Source organism: Stegodyphus dumicola, chromosome 11 (genome assembly GCF_044657685.1).
Source record: "Stegodyphus dumicola isolate Sdum_Otavi_A_Nest chromosome 11, ASM4465768v1".
In the NCBI taxonomy this organism is placed as follows: Eukaryota; Metazoa; Arthropoda; class Arachnida; order Araneae; family Eresidae; genus Stegodyphus; species Stegodyphus dumicola.
Genome location: NC_140778.1, coordinates 104,613,196 through 104,630,336, shown reverse-complemented (window position 1 = coordinate 104,630,336; position 17,141 = coordinate 104,613,196). Strand labels below are relative to the sequence as shown.

The 17,141-nt window shown below is 32.7% G+C and overlaps 1 protein-coding gene and 1 long non-coding RNA gene across 3 annotated transcripts in view; one reads left to right on the top strand and one right to left on the bottom strand.

Moving 5' to 3' along the window:
- Window positions 1-3,301, top strand: part of LOC118200228 (protein toll-like) — a 33,823-nt gene extending 30,522 nt beyond the window's left edge. The window contains exon 5 of the mRNA XM_035372166.2: window positions 2,269-3,301. Within this exon, the coding sequence (XP_035228057.2) occupies window positions 2,269-2,557 (289 nt within the window). The 3' untranslated portion in view covers window positions 2,558-3,301. The remainder of the gene's footprint in view (window positions 1-2,268) is intronic.
- Window positions 1-17,141, bottom strand: part of LOC146994229 (uncharacterized) — a 118,985-nt gene that overhangs the window by 15,544 nt on the left and 86,300 nt on the right. Inside the window, exon 3 of one of the 2 annotated variants that reach the window (XR_015043852.1) lies at window positions 4,933-5,179. The exons of the other annotated variant lie outside the window; for it this stretch is intronic. This is a non-coding gene — a long non-coding RNA (uncharacterized LOC146994229). The remainder of the gene's footprint in view (window positions 1-4,932; window positions 5,180-17,141) is intronic. 2 annotated transcript variants of the gene reach the window in all.

The window sequence follows — 17,141 nt, the reverse complement described above, 5'->3', positions numbered from 1 at the left end:
AGTGCAACATTTATGGTTCAGGGCAGACCCTGCGAATTCTATAAGTCGAAGAATTTGCTTGGTTGTTGAAAGATCCTTCCTAAACCCGTAATGGAAATCAGGTAGAAGGTGCATATAAGGGTTCATACGGCCGAGAATGATTCTTTCAAAAATTTTACCTAGCGCGGGTAGTAGGCTGATAGGGCGAAAATTCAAACCCTGGTCTCATCATTTTGAGAGATATTGATTTTCGCCGTCTTTTTGAGAAGACCACAATCATTTTCACTTTCAGCTTCATTCGAGTTTTCTAATATACAAATTTCGAAATGAGAATTTCAGAATGAGAAAATGGAAAGGGGAATTTCAGAATGAGAAGCGTCATGATTAGCATTTAGCTTTTATTTTTAGCTTTAGCTTTAGCTTTACCTTTAGCTTTTATTCTATGTGCGGGGACAAATACATGTTTCCCAGAAGACGTGCTCTCGGATACGTTTATCGTGGCCGAATTACTTTCATCAGTGAACAGTTCAATGTATTTTTGTTTCTTCAGAATGCGTGTTTCTAAATTCGCGCGCATAACTAAATCAGTTTCCGAAAGCTTTCTTGTTTTCACTAATCTTTTCATCAAGGCTAGTGATCATGTATTGGAATGATACAATGTCAGCCTCAATGTCCTCTATTTCCATGTTCAAATGCAGTGCCACAGCTGGAGTTATAAACTTTTATACAAGTGGCACTTGCCACTGCTTGAACGGAATATGCAAAGTTAGCCAATATTTGACAACAGTATTTAATCAAATCTTGCTGATTGCTGACGGAATTAAAAAACTGAACTCGCCATCTTTTATTATGGAGGAAGTTATTCCTGTTTTCATTGTTTGTAAATAATGACATTGGCAGGAAAACTAAAAAATGAAATTTTTTAGGACAATTTATTCTTTACGGGTAAATAAACCCTAAGTGTGAAGTTGGTTTTAACCAGTCTGCTATGGGTAACGCAGATGCTAGGCATTTTGCCGCCTCGTGCAATCTCTGTTGCCCGGCGTATCCCTAAAATATGAAAAATCTTGTCGTCCCTTAATAGTGCTGCTCGGTGTCCCTGTCAGTTCTAAAAAGTTTGCCGTTCCTCGACTGTGTCAATTGTTAAATTTAAATTTGCATACCAAAAACAAATTGTATTTTCTTTTTAATTTTTATGATTTAATATTATTTTATTTTTTTTACTAATTTTAAACTCTCCGAAATTTCAATCGTAATTTTAATGGTTCTTCAGATTACAGTCGAACAGTTACTTTTTTTAATTTTAATTATTTATATTTAACCCTCTGGTTGATCATCCCGCGATTTCCACGGAAAACTCAAAGGTAGCAAAATTTGCTTATCCGGCGATTTCCGCGGGCATATGTTTTTCTTCCTTTATTGAGGAGCGCATCCCGTTTTTTCCCCGTTTAAGCATTGAAATAAATCATATAGAGTATTAGGCGTTTAGTTTACGTTTTGGCCAACAGATATCTTAGTTGTCCATTAAACTGCAGCATTTTAAGGCACGTGGTATTAGCGCTCAAACTTCACTTTCTGCTGCATTTTTCTTACAGAAATTGCTGCTAGAAAACGTTCAGCGATTATCTTGATTATTTAATTAAATTATTGAATTAATAATTAGATTGATTATTAATTAGATTTATTGAATCTGGTGCAAAAACTGTGAAGTTGGACTTTGCCTTGAACCCTGTTTTGAACTCTATCATATTAAACTGCATTTCTAAGGTATTTTTCCCTCAGTGCTTTATATTTTATTAAATTTTATACATTTTACTTTTTTATATTATGCAATAGATAAAAATTAACTGTAATTCGACTGAAATTTATTAAAAAAAATTTTTTTTTTGATAAGATCTGAAATTGGTTTTTCTGGCCACTTAGTTTCTCATGATAAAAATCTATATAAAAAATATTTTCTAGAAAGAAAAAGTGCCTTTTTCAATTCTCCATTATATATATATTAAAAATATGAAAAAAAATTTGAAAGCGATTTCGGTCCACAAATTGTGCAGTCAGAGGGTTAAGGACTCTAAATATTACAATTCTCATTTCCTTAGCGATTCTGTTCTGCGTTTCTATGCTGCAATATTCTAAAGTTTTTAAATATCTAGTAAACAATCACAGTTTCTTTCTCACGCTCCTCAATCGCAGTTTCTTTCTCATGCTTTCTCAATGACTTTGAATGTATTTGTTTTCTTAAGTATTAACTTAAATTTTCCTAGAAATAAACTTTCTGCTTTTTGTTAGGAACTACATTAATGATCCGTTCTGCATGGAGATCTTCCGAACCGCTTTCGCGTCTAATCTAGAGGAAAGAATGTGGAGAATAATCCTCATCATTGAAGGAGAATTGCCTCCAGCTTCCGAGCTCGATCAGTCATTGAGAGCTGTTATCAAATCCACTAAATGCCTCAGATTCGGTCAAAGACTTTTCCGAGAAATGTTGCAGTATTCAATGCCGACTTCGAATGTACAGAGACATACTGAAGACAATGCTGATGTGGATTTAGATGTACCTCTGCTGAATGCATTCTAATTAAATTTACTTCTATCTGCATTTATAGAGAACAAAAGAATGTGTTTCATTTGCATAGTTTGAGAAGCAGTTCTATGTTCAAATTTTCACTTAAAAGCAATGTTATACCTGTGAATCTTGTAATAATTTAATTTTGACTGCTACAAGGTGTTAGTTTACTTTCCATTGTAGTCTACACTTTGATCTTAGCCAAAAGGCTGAAGTGTATATGAAGTGACATCATCTGGAACAGCAGAGTTCTTTCTGTTGTACACATGGAGTTAAAATATTTTTTACCATTCAGCGCGACGTCGGATTTTGGGCAAAAAGGACTTGGGTTTATTTGATCAGAAACATATCTGGTTCATACTGTATGCCCTGACTTTACTGTTTTCGCCTATTAAGATGGTTTTACTGAGACAAAGATTTCAGGCAGTTCAAAACGAAGCGATGGCGTCTCTGTACAACTATCAAAAGGGGTATTCTGTCAATGCTTCCAAGAATTTCGCGAACCATGGAGCAGGTATGCGTGCTTTGATTGATGTCACTCCAAAGGTGATTAGTAGACAGGTTTTTAGATTTTAAACACATCTGCTCTACAAGCATTTTCAGCGATAATTTTGAACACACCTGTTGCAAATACCCTCCTGTTTCAAATTAGCTGTAGATCATAAATGAAACAATAAATCACAATTAAAACTGCTTCTTTCTGAAAAACATATTTTGAGTGTAAGTTATAATCTCTACATATAATAAAATAAAGACTCTGTCTGTGTGTGTCTTTCGTTCGCGCTGCGCGTAAGCTAATAGACCCACGGCTACGAAATTTGGTACATAAGTACATCTAGATAAGAGCCAGTGCACCTCGAAGCGATTTTTTCGAAATTCAAATTCGATTTTTTTTTTTTTTTTTTTAAATTTTATGTTTTGTGACAAAATCGCGTCATTTTGAGACATAATGGGCTATAGGAAAGCGAGATTTTACTCTATACACTCCATTTTCACATCGTCATGAAACGTAGGCACTTAGCTATTTTACAAACTTAAAATAAATTTCATGTTTCAATAAATCGATTAAATACGAATTTATTTAACAAAGGGAGCTTAACACCTTTTCAACGGGATTTTTTTCTAAAAAAGCTTATTTTTAAAAATGTACAGTTTATTTATTTATTTATTTATTTATTTATTTTATTTTTGGACACGTTAAACTTTCATCCTTGCGACTGCTTTTACAAAAAGAATTTTGGAAAAATGATAATATTTTTTACTTTAAAAATATTTTTTAAATGAAACTTTTAACGTTTGGTGTTCCCTTCAGCCATTTTTCCGGTACATTTAAAAGCCAGACGAAGGCTGGCAGCGAAGCTGCTAGTTGATTATAAAATAAAATCATTTATACTTAAATGCGGGAAAACAAAAACGCGATATTGTAGAATAAGACGTTTTTACATTACGATTAAACAGATATGTGATATAATGCTGCAATGAAAGTGGACGTGAAGCTACTAGACCAAGTCTCCCGTGTCTTTTTCTTCAAAAACATATAGACAAACAAACAGTCAGTATCTAGATAGAAAATCCTATCTTTCCTAATTAGTTCATTTGCTCAGGGGAAAACATGACTCCATTGAAATTGAAAGAATTAATAGAGCTATTTGCAAATATTTTATGTTGTAGCAATCTCTCTTAGGGAAAGAGCGCATGTGGAAGAAATCTAACTTGCCTAATCCCCTATGAAAATAATATAATCGCTCCTTTCATAGGCTTCTGTTTTGAGATGTAGACTAGCGTTTACATCCCAAAACGATAGTCTACGAGGGAGATGATTTTATTATTTTCATCGGGGAGTAGGGAAGTTAGAATTCTTGCTTATGGGTAGGGAACAAGACCGGTTTCGTGAGGAAGGCAAAGGCAGCGGACGATGTTTATTTACGGAAATTTATTTTCAAAAAATTGCAAAGTGAAGTATTAGGAAATTTTCCTGATTGCGATTTTGAGCAAATAAACAATTTACGTTTATAAATCCGCGTTTATCTGTTTGAAGTTCAGGAGATTTAACACGGAGTAAATATGCTTAACACAACAGATCGCAATCTTAAGACTTGTAAATCTTGCAAAACATACTTTAAATCACTACATTTAAAACAATAAATCAGTGATAATTTGAAAATAATTGTTTGTACTGAAAAAACAGTAAACCATAATTTTAAACTCTATATAAAAACAATACATCGGTAATTAAAAAGTAATATTTATAGTTCATTATTATATTATTAAAACTTTTTTTATGAATTCACAATTATCATATGATTAACTATTCATTAATGAATTATCTAATTATTTTTAATTAGAAAAGGTAGATATTTTTTTAAATAATGCTTAAAAAATATTACTGTCATCGGTGGGATTTTTAAGGCAATTCCTATTTGAAAAAGGAATATCTTTTCATGTCCAGTGGTCCATCATAGAAGAATGATTGCATAAGGGAGATGGCACATGTGTAGGGTTTTTCAAAGAAATCCGTTTTAGAGAACAGATAATCTTATTTGGGAAGTATTCTTCAAAAGATCACTACATTAGGCATGTGCATGGAGGACCGCATTAAGGATCTACTTGGAGAAATTTCCAAAGGAAACTGTCCTAAAAAAGAGATATCATTTTAGAAAGTATTTTATTATTTATTTAAGGGACAGACTGATATTGCTATTGCACAAGTACACATAAAGCAATATTTCATTTCCCTCCTCAAGCAAAGACTGCATACATTATCTCTTGACAACACAGTTTATTTTTGTTTTCTCTTTTTATGAAATTATTTTTTCACAATATATCTGTTTATTTTTAAGGAAAATAAATAAAATAAAAATAAATAAGTTTTTGTGCATGGTTAAATATACCCAGTAATGAGGCTTTTGATTATAATATTGTTTTTTACTTTTTAAAACAGCACTTTTTATTTCAGTTAAACCCAGACACACATTGATAGCGATTTTCAACACATTTTGAGTATACAGCAGCCCTACATAAATATGAGTAAATGGGAAATATTTTCGCTCTAGGCTCACGTAGAAAGATGATGATTCAAACAAAATTAATTAAACTAATAAACTAAGTAAAAATAAAGATGAATAGTGACAAAGTAATGAAAACAAAAATCTCAGAAGCATATTTTCAAAATACAGATAAATTAGTTACGAATTATACTAGTATTTTTTTTAAAATTTAGTTTTTAATCTAAAATTTATCTTTCAAAAATTTAGATAAAAGAATAATATCAAAAAACTACACTGAAAATTTTTGAAAGAAACCTCTTGCATAACTAACTGTTATATACAAGGAACACTTATTTGAAAAATAAATTGCTAATTACTAGAAAATTTATAGTTGGATAAAAATAAATGTAAGCATTTCAATGAAGTGAAATCATGAAAATAATGACTTATGAAATAATGAAGTGATATCAATGAAAATAATGGCAATTTTACGAGGAATGAAAGAATTTCAAAATATTCAACCTTATTTCAGACTTTTAAAATACACTAAAGGTATTTTTAATTGAAATTAATATATTTATGTTCAAAATTCTTGGAAAGAAGATTTGGCTTGTCATTCCAATCGTTTTTTTATTTATTATTCTTAATATCCGAACATGATTTGGCGAAATATTCAATAAGTATCATAATAATATTATTGCTTTAAAAGCCTTTTTTAAAACAGCGATTTTTTAATACAATAGCTTTTTAATACGTGATCACGAAATTCCTTAGAAAAGGGAACTACTCTGATATGCGCCCTCAAGTAGCCAAATTTCTCGCCAAACATTTTTTGGCGAGAAACTGCGTGCTGCCATATTACTATCTAAATTTTTTGTCTACATTTCGAACTTTAAGCCTAAAATGTCTCCAAAAACGCGGTTTACTTTTTGAAGATACAATTTAAGCTAAAAATCGGAAACAAAAACAAAAAATTTAGACAGCAAAAACGTAAAGTTTCTAACCAAAAATATTTGACAAGAATCCATGTACACAGCGATATGTTTTAACTTAAAAAAACATCTACGAATGGCACAATCTAGGCAAGGAACGAATCTACGAACTATTCAAACCTCACTTTAATAAATTAACATAAGAACAATAAATTTCAAAGAATACCATGTACACAGCATCCTGTTTAAACTTAAAATACATCTTTGTATTGCACAATCTAGGAAACAAACGAATCTACGAACTACGCACATCTCGCATTAATAAATTAACATAACAACAATAAATTTCAAAGAATACCATTTGCACAGCGTTCTATTTCAACTTTAAAAAAAATCCACGAATTGCATAATCTAGACGCTACGCATTAATCAACAAAATAAACTAAAATAAATCTCAAACAATTCCAGAAAACAACAATAACGACAGAAATTCATACTAAAAAAACAATGAACATAAACATTCTACAAAATAAGAACAAGAATAAAATAAAATGCACTTACCATGAATTAATGCTTTTTCGAACAGCAGAAATACCAATTTCATACCGCCTTTAACATTCCGCCACGTAATCGCTATCGTATTTATATGGCAGTCAGGCACACTATCCAGAAAATTCATACTGTGGTTCACAAATAATCACAGATCCCTACTTTTATCATGCACAGCCACTAAAAATAATCTCCCAGACCCTCTTTCCACACCTCCAAACACCCACTGCCCCTCAACAGGATAGCCACGATGATATTTCTTTTTGTTGAACTTCAATTCAACAACTTCCACCATTTTATCTTTCCCCCCTATCTTCGCGAACCAACGAGCTCCAGCAAAAGATTTTTCAACGTCAACAGGGTTGCCATGTAACACGCAATCGAGCCAAAAACCAGCAGAACACATATCGCCACATTTGGTGAAATTAGGGCGTATATCAGAGTTGTACCTAAAAAAGTATTAAAATAAAATATTAAGTTGTACTTCCTCCACCCAAAATTAGTTTCTGGGTGGAAAATTTTGTTCCAAATTAGTTGCTACCTTTCAAGTAGGTGGAGTCATAAATAACTTTCGATGCAGTTTAGTAGATTGACAGCTGCAAAATTATGCATCAATTAAACTTGCTTTATTTGAGATTAAAATTATCATAACTTGGTATTTTTATTCTCAGTTTTCACCTTCGACAAATGTAGTACTTATTTTGGGACAATTTCTTCGAACCAAATTTATAGGGTTCGCACGCTCTTAAACCACGCCCCATTTTATAAGGACTCTACCACCAGTTTATCAGAAGATTATGTTTATGTGATAAGGCAGAACCTCGACGGCTGTCTGCCGAATGGGTAGGATGCCTTCGTAGAGGAAATTCTAAGGGAATCTGTCTCATATACGCAAGGAAGATCATTGATCAAAGATCATTATTGGTGGTGATCATTATTGGAGTCTTTACAAAATGGAGGGGGGTCTTAATGGTGTGCGAATCCTGGATTTTTTAAACTCATTTGGTACTGATTTAAGGAGGGAATGTTAAGTAAATGTTGCTGATTGATAACATAGCGCCCTGAAATTTCTGAAAAATGTTCAAACGAAATCATAAAATCATCAGTATCAATAAGCAGTTCAAAAGTATTCAAATCTAGCAACTAATTTGGGACAGAGGGAGTATAATTTTTTGTTTTGTAAAATATGCTATTTTATTAATAACGCAATCAATTTTTTTAATCACGGGATTAAATTCATGATTTAAATGACTAAATTTTAAACAACAGCTTAAAATCAAATACACCCTAAGTACATTAAACAAGTTGTTATAACCCCCCCCCTCCAAAAAAAGCTTATTATTACAAACTTTTAAAGTAACTCAAATATCAATCTTCAAGAAGAAACAAAAACAAGAAGTGTGTTTGTGTATATGCGAATATAAACTTTTTCGTTGAGTAAAAATTGTTTGTTCCTTTTCCCGAACAATCGGATACACTCAAGGAGGTTAGAATACATGGAGATGCCCTGCGCGCAGTCCAAGTGAAGCCAAAAAGTGGGGGAAAGCATGCCCTTAGTAGTCGTGGCTTTAGAAAGATTGACGAGCTCTTCAGCCAATGAGGCAGAACCTAGCCACACCCAGTTTCGTAAATTAAAGACCGTGGATTCCTCGCGCGCTTTTTCCTTCACTTTTTCCCGCCATTTCATTTTATTTCTACATTTTCTATCATCTTGTAGACGGCTGCAATATTGTTCCGAGAAGCAATTTTTATTCCTGCCAAAATGGTAAATTCCTGCGTCGCTTTCGGCTGTACAAATAGAAGAATAGCAGGATCCGGTATTACATTTCACAGGTAAATATTCTTTTAACATATATACTATCATTTATTTAATTATACTTTGCTCAAAGTTAGATAAAAATTTGCTGTGTATGTTTAAAACATATCCAAGGAAACGGCTGCAAGTGCTGATAATTGTATCAATTCTAATGATTATCAGGATATGCAGAGGGAAAATACAGTACAAAGGGACTGATTCCATTAAAAAAATACAGTACAAAGGGACTGATTCCATTAAAATGAGTTAAATGAGAAATGCATTATGTAATTACATGCTGTCATTAATGAATGCTAGCAATAAAGGTATTGTGAAAATAAATAAATAAATACTCAAACCATTAATTGATTATATTTTAGTTATTCTAAATATATACAGGTATAATTCTCAATTTTCCATGTTAGAAATACTACTTACGTTTTGAAAAATATTAAATTGCATGAAAAATGATAAAAAATAATATTTAAATTCTGCATTGTTATTCTGCATTGTTAAAACTCCCACAAATTTCACCCCAAATTAAATCCTGTTATTAAATATTTACTTGAACAGAAAATAAAATTAAATACATAAAATATGACTTGTAATGTAATATGATCACACCTTTAAAATAACGCGTTTTCTTTTCCACGATGAGCTGACCACTCCCCCTTCCCTTGTTTACTTACCGTTTTGCTTTTACAACTCAGTTAATTACGAGTATAATACTCAAACCATTAATTGAAGAAAAATCTGAGAATTATAGATGTTTCTTCGCGCACGTCACACCGAGAAAATACTCAAACTCTTTGCTGACGGCTTTTCAAACGCACATTTCAATTATTCTACTTATTTATGCATGTTAAAGAAACATTCTTCTATATGAAAATGAAATCCGAAATGTAGACATTATTTCAATGTAACCATTCAGTACCTTATAACCCTCTCACGTCTTCACATAAGAAATCAGAAAACACACTCAAAACTTCAAACAAGCTGACGTTTAACCTCACTTCACATAGTAAGGGAAGCGTTTTCTTGCCCTCACGAGGCGTGGCTTATTTGCTTCCCCCGGCTTCACTCTCCTCGTATTGCGACAGCAGAGACGCCATCTCCATGTATTCTAACCTCCTTGGATACACAAGACCTGAAAAGGGTCGTTGCATTGTGTAGAGAAAAAAATGAGAAAATTATGTCTTCTTAGGATGAAGGAACGCGGGTGCAAGAATTCCGCCTACTTCCCGAATGAAAATAATAGAACTGCTACTTTCGTACACTTCGGTTTTGGAATGTAGGCGCAACTGAACATTAATAAGTCGTACTGCTGGAACGCCTAGTTCAAGCATTACGACGTCTTTAAAAGATAAAGGGAGTGAGTTGAGGGAAACGTTACTAATATTTTCAATTTTCTTCAGAAATTACTTCTATACATATGGTGGTGATTATACTTGAAGGAAAAAAAAAAAAAAAAAACATGATATAGTCATATTATTTCATTATATTTTGTTTATTGCGTTAAGAATTACTGTTTTACATTCAATAAGTTTTCCGTTTGCTCGCATTCTGGAAAATTTTCAAGAGTGATCTAAATGTTTAAAGGATGAGATTTCATGTTTCCTGTATCTATATTTCTTCGTTTATTCCACAGAACTTAAATCAATATTTTATCTCTACTTGAAATTAAATAAAAAGAAAGCATTAAATAACGATGCAAATTAATCATTGCATGTATTTTGCAGTGATTAATTTTAAAAATTACAATTCTGTGGAGATTTTAAAGAAATTTACTGTATTTGTTTATGAAAAATTTAATAAACTTTGTTAGACCGCTTTGGCTGTACACGGGTACTGCTTTGAGACCGGATTCTATGTGTGTATGTAGGTATTTGCATGTATGTGTGGGTGTATATTCACATATATATACGTACACTGCGCCAAAAAAATAAGGGGAGACAGTCTGTGTCTCTCGTGCTTCTGTGCCAATTGACGAAATTTTCAAATTGTGTTTTTAATGTCTCGAAAGCGCGACTTAGAATATGTATTAGATTTATGTGTAGCATTGTTTTAATATAGGTATTCTGACTCAAAATTAGACTTTTTCTGAGATGACATGCGTATTTTGTTCCATATTTTGATTCTACCACGTAAATTACGCCAAACTGTCAAATTTTGTAAAAATCTCCCGAGTAGTTTTTTAAAAATTAGCTCTCAAATTTTTAGCTCCTCAATGCTAATTGAATTTGATATATATTTATTAATACCTCATTTTTTATTAAACTTACCTCAGGCTTAATCCAAGTCACATTTGCATATTTTTTATGACTTAATTTAAAAATTTGTATTTTTAAATATTTTTTATAATTTTTTAAAAAATATTTAGAAATATAACCCGTAAAATTTTTGACATCATCTTAAAGTAGATCTATTTCGGTACTTACGTATTAACGCAACCAGGCCAAAATTTGCATAAATTGCCAAATTTGGCGACCCTACTTACGGCAACCCTACCTGTTATACGTAGTTTTGTAAAAAGAGCATGTGGAGATTCACAAAATTTTCCTGCATTTTCGTGCAAATTTTTGTAATTTATGAGAAAATAGCAGTGTACATGGATAAAGTCAAGTGTGTGCGCAATGCCATTTTTGTGCAATTCTGGGATGTTTTTTTAAGTAAAAATAAGTCGACGTGTACATGGTTATGGCGAATACGGTTTTCAATCAGTGCTAAAAGCAATAGCCAAAAGATTTCCGCCGAAAAAATAATTCTGCAACTTATTCAAATTCGAAACCGGAAGGGTTTAATTGCTATTTTATATTTTAAAACAAAATAATATAAAAAAACTGCATAACTGCATTAAAAATTATCTGTAATTAATAAATGTACATTTTCTTTCTATTCATACTTTTTTACTCAAACTTACAAATAGCGCCAACCTGGTTGCGATAATACGTAAGTACCTGTATTTCTAAGCATATTTGCAAATAATTAGAGTTTTTTATTCAAATTTCCTAAGATATACGTGAATTTACATTTTGGCGCGTTTTGAAATTTGGCGTACTCAATAAGAGCGATAAAAATGAAAATGTCGTTTACGCACTTTGATAAAATTATTTGAAAGAATGAACAATGGACCTTTTTTTTACTCTTGCACATCAATGAAAAATAAGGAAAGTAGATAGAATTCCGCCAAACGAATTATTCTTGGCGCAAACTGGGAAAAAAAAAAAAAAAAAAAAAAAAATCAGCCAACATAATTATTTTAATTTTTTCATAAATTTTTCACCAAAAATTACAACAGTTAATGTCTAGGCATAATTTAAGTCGTTGAATGGAAATATGGGAAAAAATATATGTTATTTCAGAAAGAGTCCAATTTTGTGTCAAAGTTATGTTAGAATAATATAAAATCTAATAAAAATCTAATATGGTATATCCTAAGTCCCGCTTTTGAGACATGAAAAGTACAATTTAGACTTCGTCAATCGGCCCAGTAAAACGGGAGATACAAAACTGTCCTCCCCCCCCTTTTTTTTTGTGCAGTGTGCATGCAAATATTTACATGCATAAATGAACACATACATGCATGCATACATACATTTCTGAAATCGAATTCCCAAAACAGAAGAGTACTCTCTTGTATTCATAAATGTATTTACGAAATTATGTAACGAGTAAAACAAACTTAAATTGTTAACATAAACTAAACAAAGGCTGTTTAGTCACCGGATAAATTTATTAAATAAAATAAGGTTTATCATATAACGCCTGAAGAAAATCAGCCGGATATGATGAAGTTACTAATAAATCACTAAAAAATCTACCCAGAAAAGGCATAGTGCTTTTAACAAACATCATTACTGCTTGCCTGAGCCTTTGCATTTTCCCTGAGAAGTGGAACCACGCAATTATAATAGTGATAAAAAAGGCCTGGAAAACCTGGACAAGAAATAAATAGCTATCGACCCATTAGTCTATTACCAGCTACCGCAAAAATACTTGAAAAAATCATCCTGCATCGTCTCTCTTCATTCACTAATAGCAACAATATCATCAAACCGCATCAATTCGAATTCAGAGCCGGTTTCTCAACTACACATTAAATTGTCAGACTAATAGAATATATTGGAGAATGCTTCAATAAAAAAGAAACTGTGGCAGGCCTCTTTCTCAACATTGAGAAAGCTTTCGATAAGGTGTGGCATGATGCCCTCCTTATCAAGCTTATCAATCACAAAATTCCTCCTGTGATTATACTAATAATAGCTGACTTCCTTAACAATAGAACCTTTCAAACAAAAATTAATGATCATCTTTCTACCATCAGAAAAATCAGTGCTGGCACACCGCAGGGAGCAATTCATTCACCTTCACTTTTTAATTACTACTTTATCAATGATCTACCAATTATGGACTGTGCACTCACTGCATGTTATGCAGACGACACAGCCGTTCTATGCAAATCTATGAATCCCCACATGGCCTTAATTAAATTGCAAAAATCCACCGACAAATTAATAAGCTGGTTTACAAAATGGAAAATAAAAATCAATACTGAAAAATCAACAGTCGTTCTTTTAAGCAAAAAAACTCTCAGAGGAAATTTCGAGGATATCAAAATCAATAACGACATCATTAGAAGAGTTAACATCATTCATGTTAAATATCTAGGAGTTTTTCTTGATAAGAAATTAACCTTCCATCAACATACAGACTATGTGAAAGAGAAAGCTCAAAAAGCATTTATGGTGCTTTATGCCCTAGTAGGGAGAAAATTGCAACTCCAATATGCTGCCAAAAGAGTCATTTATTTGCAATCCTTTCGTCCAATAGTTCTATATGCAGTTCCAGCTTGGGCTGCTACCGCCACTACCCACACATCCAAATTACAAAGCGAACAAAATATTCATTTACCAATTATGTGAGACTCTCAATTGTTCGTGAGGAACACCGTCATAAGAAAAAGTTTCAAGATTAACACCATCAACGAAGAAATTCTCAAGTTATCTAAAAATTTTCACTCCAAATGTGATAATCATCAGCACAATGTCATTAGATATGTAGAAAATTACGATCACCGCATTAACCAGCCCTTCAAACGTCCTAGGACAATTTTCTATAATAAGAATTGGAAGGAGTCAAACATCTATGTACGCATTTGTATATATTTACTCAAGAAATTTCATTATTTATCCTGTTATCTATCTCAGAAGATCAAGTTTAATTAGAACTCGTAACGTGCTGTAAATAATCTTTGCTAAATCTTTTTAGCTCAAATTGCTAATATTTATCCCAGAAGTTCAAGTTTTATTGAAATCATATCATATTGTAAATAATTTGCTGTAAATAATCTTTGCTCAAGTTACTCAGAATGTGTTTTCATCAGATGACTATTGGACATCATAGCATTGATCCCGCTCACAAATTTATGCTTTTTATTTTTTTTTTTTATTTTTCATTAATTCTACTTCATCTTTTTTAAAATTTTGATATTTCTCCATGAACTTTGAACATTTATCTTACGAAAAATACAAAAACTTTTTTACTCGGACAACTTTTAATGATATTGGAATTCATTATTCTTCACTTGATTACTCTGCATGTTCAATGAAACAGAATGCACTAGGCGTTGTATTTAATCTTGCCGTCATCTATTACTTCGCCAAGGAAGACGTACAAATTGTATTGTTTAAGATTTTCACTAAGACTGCCCAGTAGGGATACTAAATTTTCGAGTATAGGCCGATAGGCCGAATAATTCAGAATACAGTAATTCACCATAATTTAAATTACGCAAAATAAAAATTATGTATTCTTAAGTTTGATAAATCCTCGCTATCTCTAACCTTTCTCGAGGCATGTGGCTCCCATGTCGCTATGTGAGCATCAAGTTTACTACTTATGCAATTTTTCCTATTTCTGCTCGCTTTTATGTAATTCTGATGAGGAGGAACATGGTTTCGAACCATAGGTACTCCGTAATTTTTAATCATTGGCATTGGCAATTTAAATTACGCCATAAGGAAAGACAAATAGAATAGTGGCGGCGCAGCCATGGAAAATCCGGATAAACAGAAAAAAAATCGCAGCTCCTACGCATTAGAAGAAACTGATATGTCATAAGGGGTGTGGCATAGTGCTCAAGCAGTTTCAACAACTTTCAGATGAATTTATGTGCTTATTTCTACCTAGCTACGCCCGCTACGCCTTTCCGCCATCTTGGGTCACCAGCTCGAACCGCCAGTGTCAACACTTTTGATTACGCCGTATCGAAGCGTTTACCGCTGGTATATTTTATATCTGCCAGTCACTCGGGGCATATTTCCAAAACTATGGGTAAAAGCAGCAATGCTCACACCCTTTACACCATCATGTTAACAAGTTACCTTTAAGCCACGCCTCATTTTGTAAGAACGCGTCCATCAGTACTCGCATTAAACTAAGTTCTAGCTAATGAATTATGAATTCAGTGATCTGTCTCGCGTATACGAGCCAATTTCCTATAGAACGTCCTCCACGACGGCATCCCTTCCCTTAGGCAAACAACCCTAGAGGCTTTGACTTAATCCAAGGTCAAGGCCTGTCAGACAAGACGAAATTCCGGTTCCCAGTTTCCAGTGAGTTTCGCGAAATTCATCACTAGATGGCGCTCGCGAACCGCTTTCTTTGGCTATACATTCAACATTTGTAACATAGCTCATTAATAACTGAAGGTGTATTTTGTTAAAATTATCGCTGTTTGCTATTAGTAATACAGGATGGTATATTGTTGCATGCCATACTGCAAAGATTCCTTCCTTTTAACAAATTTTTACGGTTATATTTAACTAATTATTCGCAAGATGTAACTGATGGAAATGCTATACATATCATTTCCATCAATTAATTAAATTTAACACAGATTTCATGCAAATGCATAATACAAATTCATGATACAAAATTTCTTAAACAAAAGCCATCATCACGTAAAATTTTAAAGCTTTAAAATTCTTTTGAAATGTCTTTTTTCCTCAGTTTTTGTATATAAGTAAGCTTCTTCATATGTGTGTGTACGTGTGCCCAGCTTAATACTTCTCATGCCACATTTATTGTAGTGTGCTATAAAAAATCTATTTGTCAACTCCAAATTTGTTTGATAAGCCAATGTATATTTAGACCTATTTTTTAGTTTATTTCATTTCATGCAAGTTACTACTCCCTATTTCTAGTGTACCCTCACAATCCTCATGGAATACATGAATCTTGCAGTAACACGTTCTAAATCACTGTATTCTTAGCTCATATGAATTAAATCTAAACGCATTTCAAAGAATAGAAATTATTTGTATAAAATTTTACCCTGATTTGCAACCGTAAACCGTAAAACTGTGATGTGTATTTAGTTTAAGTTCAGATACTGCATGCTAAGTCTACATTCAACGTGTTGAAATCTCAGATAATGTGTATGCCTACAGTTTATAGGCACTGATTAATATATATATTTGATTAATATAATGATTAATATGTATATAGTTTCTCAATTGTTAACACTTTGTGAAGTGAATTTAATGCAATTAAAATTTGAGAATGCATCCATGCATATATATTTTAAGAAATGTTAATTGTATTACCTTTTTTATGAAATTTATTAGTTCTTAGCTCCCCTATTTGTTTCCTTTGATCCGGGAAGATTTGAATACTGTGTTAGACTTAGTTGGCCTTGTATAGACACTGTATTATACCGAGCTATTGCTAAAAGCAACTTTGCCGGTTCTTGAAAGAAAGCCCGAAGGCACATGACATATAAAGTTCTAGACGTGGGATGATTTCTGAAGAGAAATCGGAGGAGGTTGGAGAAGGAGCGGCCACGAACTTCGCAAGGCGGAGCAAACCAGGACATGAAAAGTCACCGTAATGTGGTGCCATCTATCGACGATAGAAGAAACTAGGACAGTCATCCTTCAAAAGCAGATGTAAATTAAACATTAGTGCCATCTAAAAGTTGTTGCGAGCTTGTGTTGGTTGAGCAAAGTGCAAGCTTGAATTTTTCAACTGCAGTCTTCTTTTTCTTGAATTGATCAACAAATGTAATCAATCTGTTGACTACATCTTTAATTTTATCAAAGTCCATTTCTGAGGGTTCAGAAGAATCACGAAACTTCGGATCAGTTCACAACGTTTAAAAGAGGCCACGTGATTTTTTCCACATCGGACACAAGCAGGTTGATCCGGTTTTGGACGATTACAAGTATACGTAAGATGATCTTGACCACAAATTAAGCATCTTGGGAGGTTGTTGCAAAAAAGTTGACCATGGCCAAAACACATCAGTTATTGCGCTACATCATTAATCATGT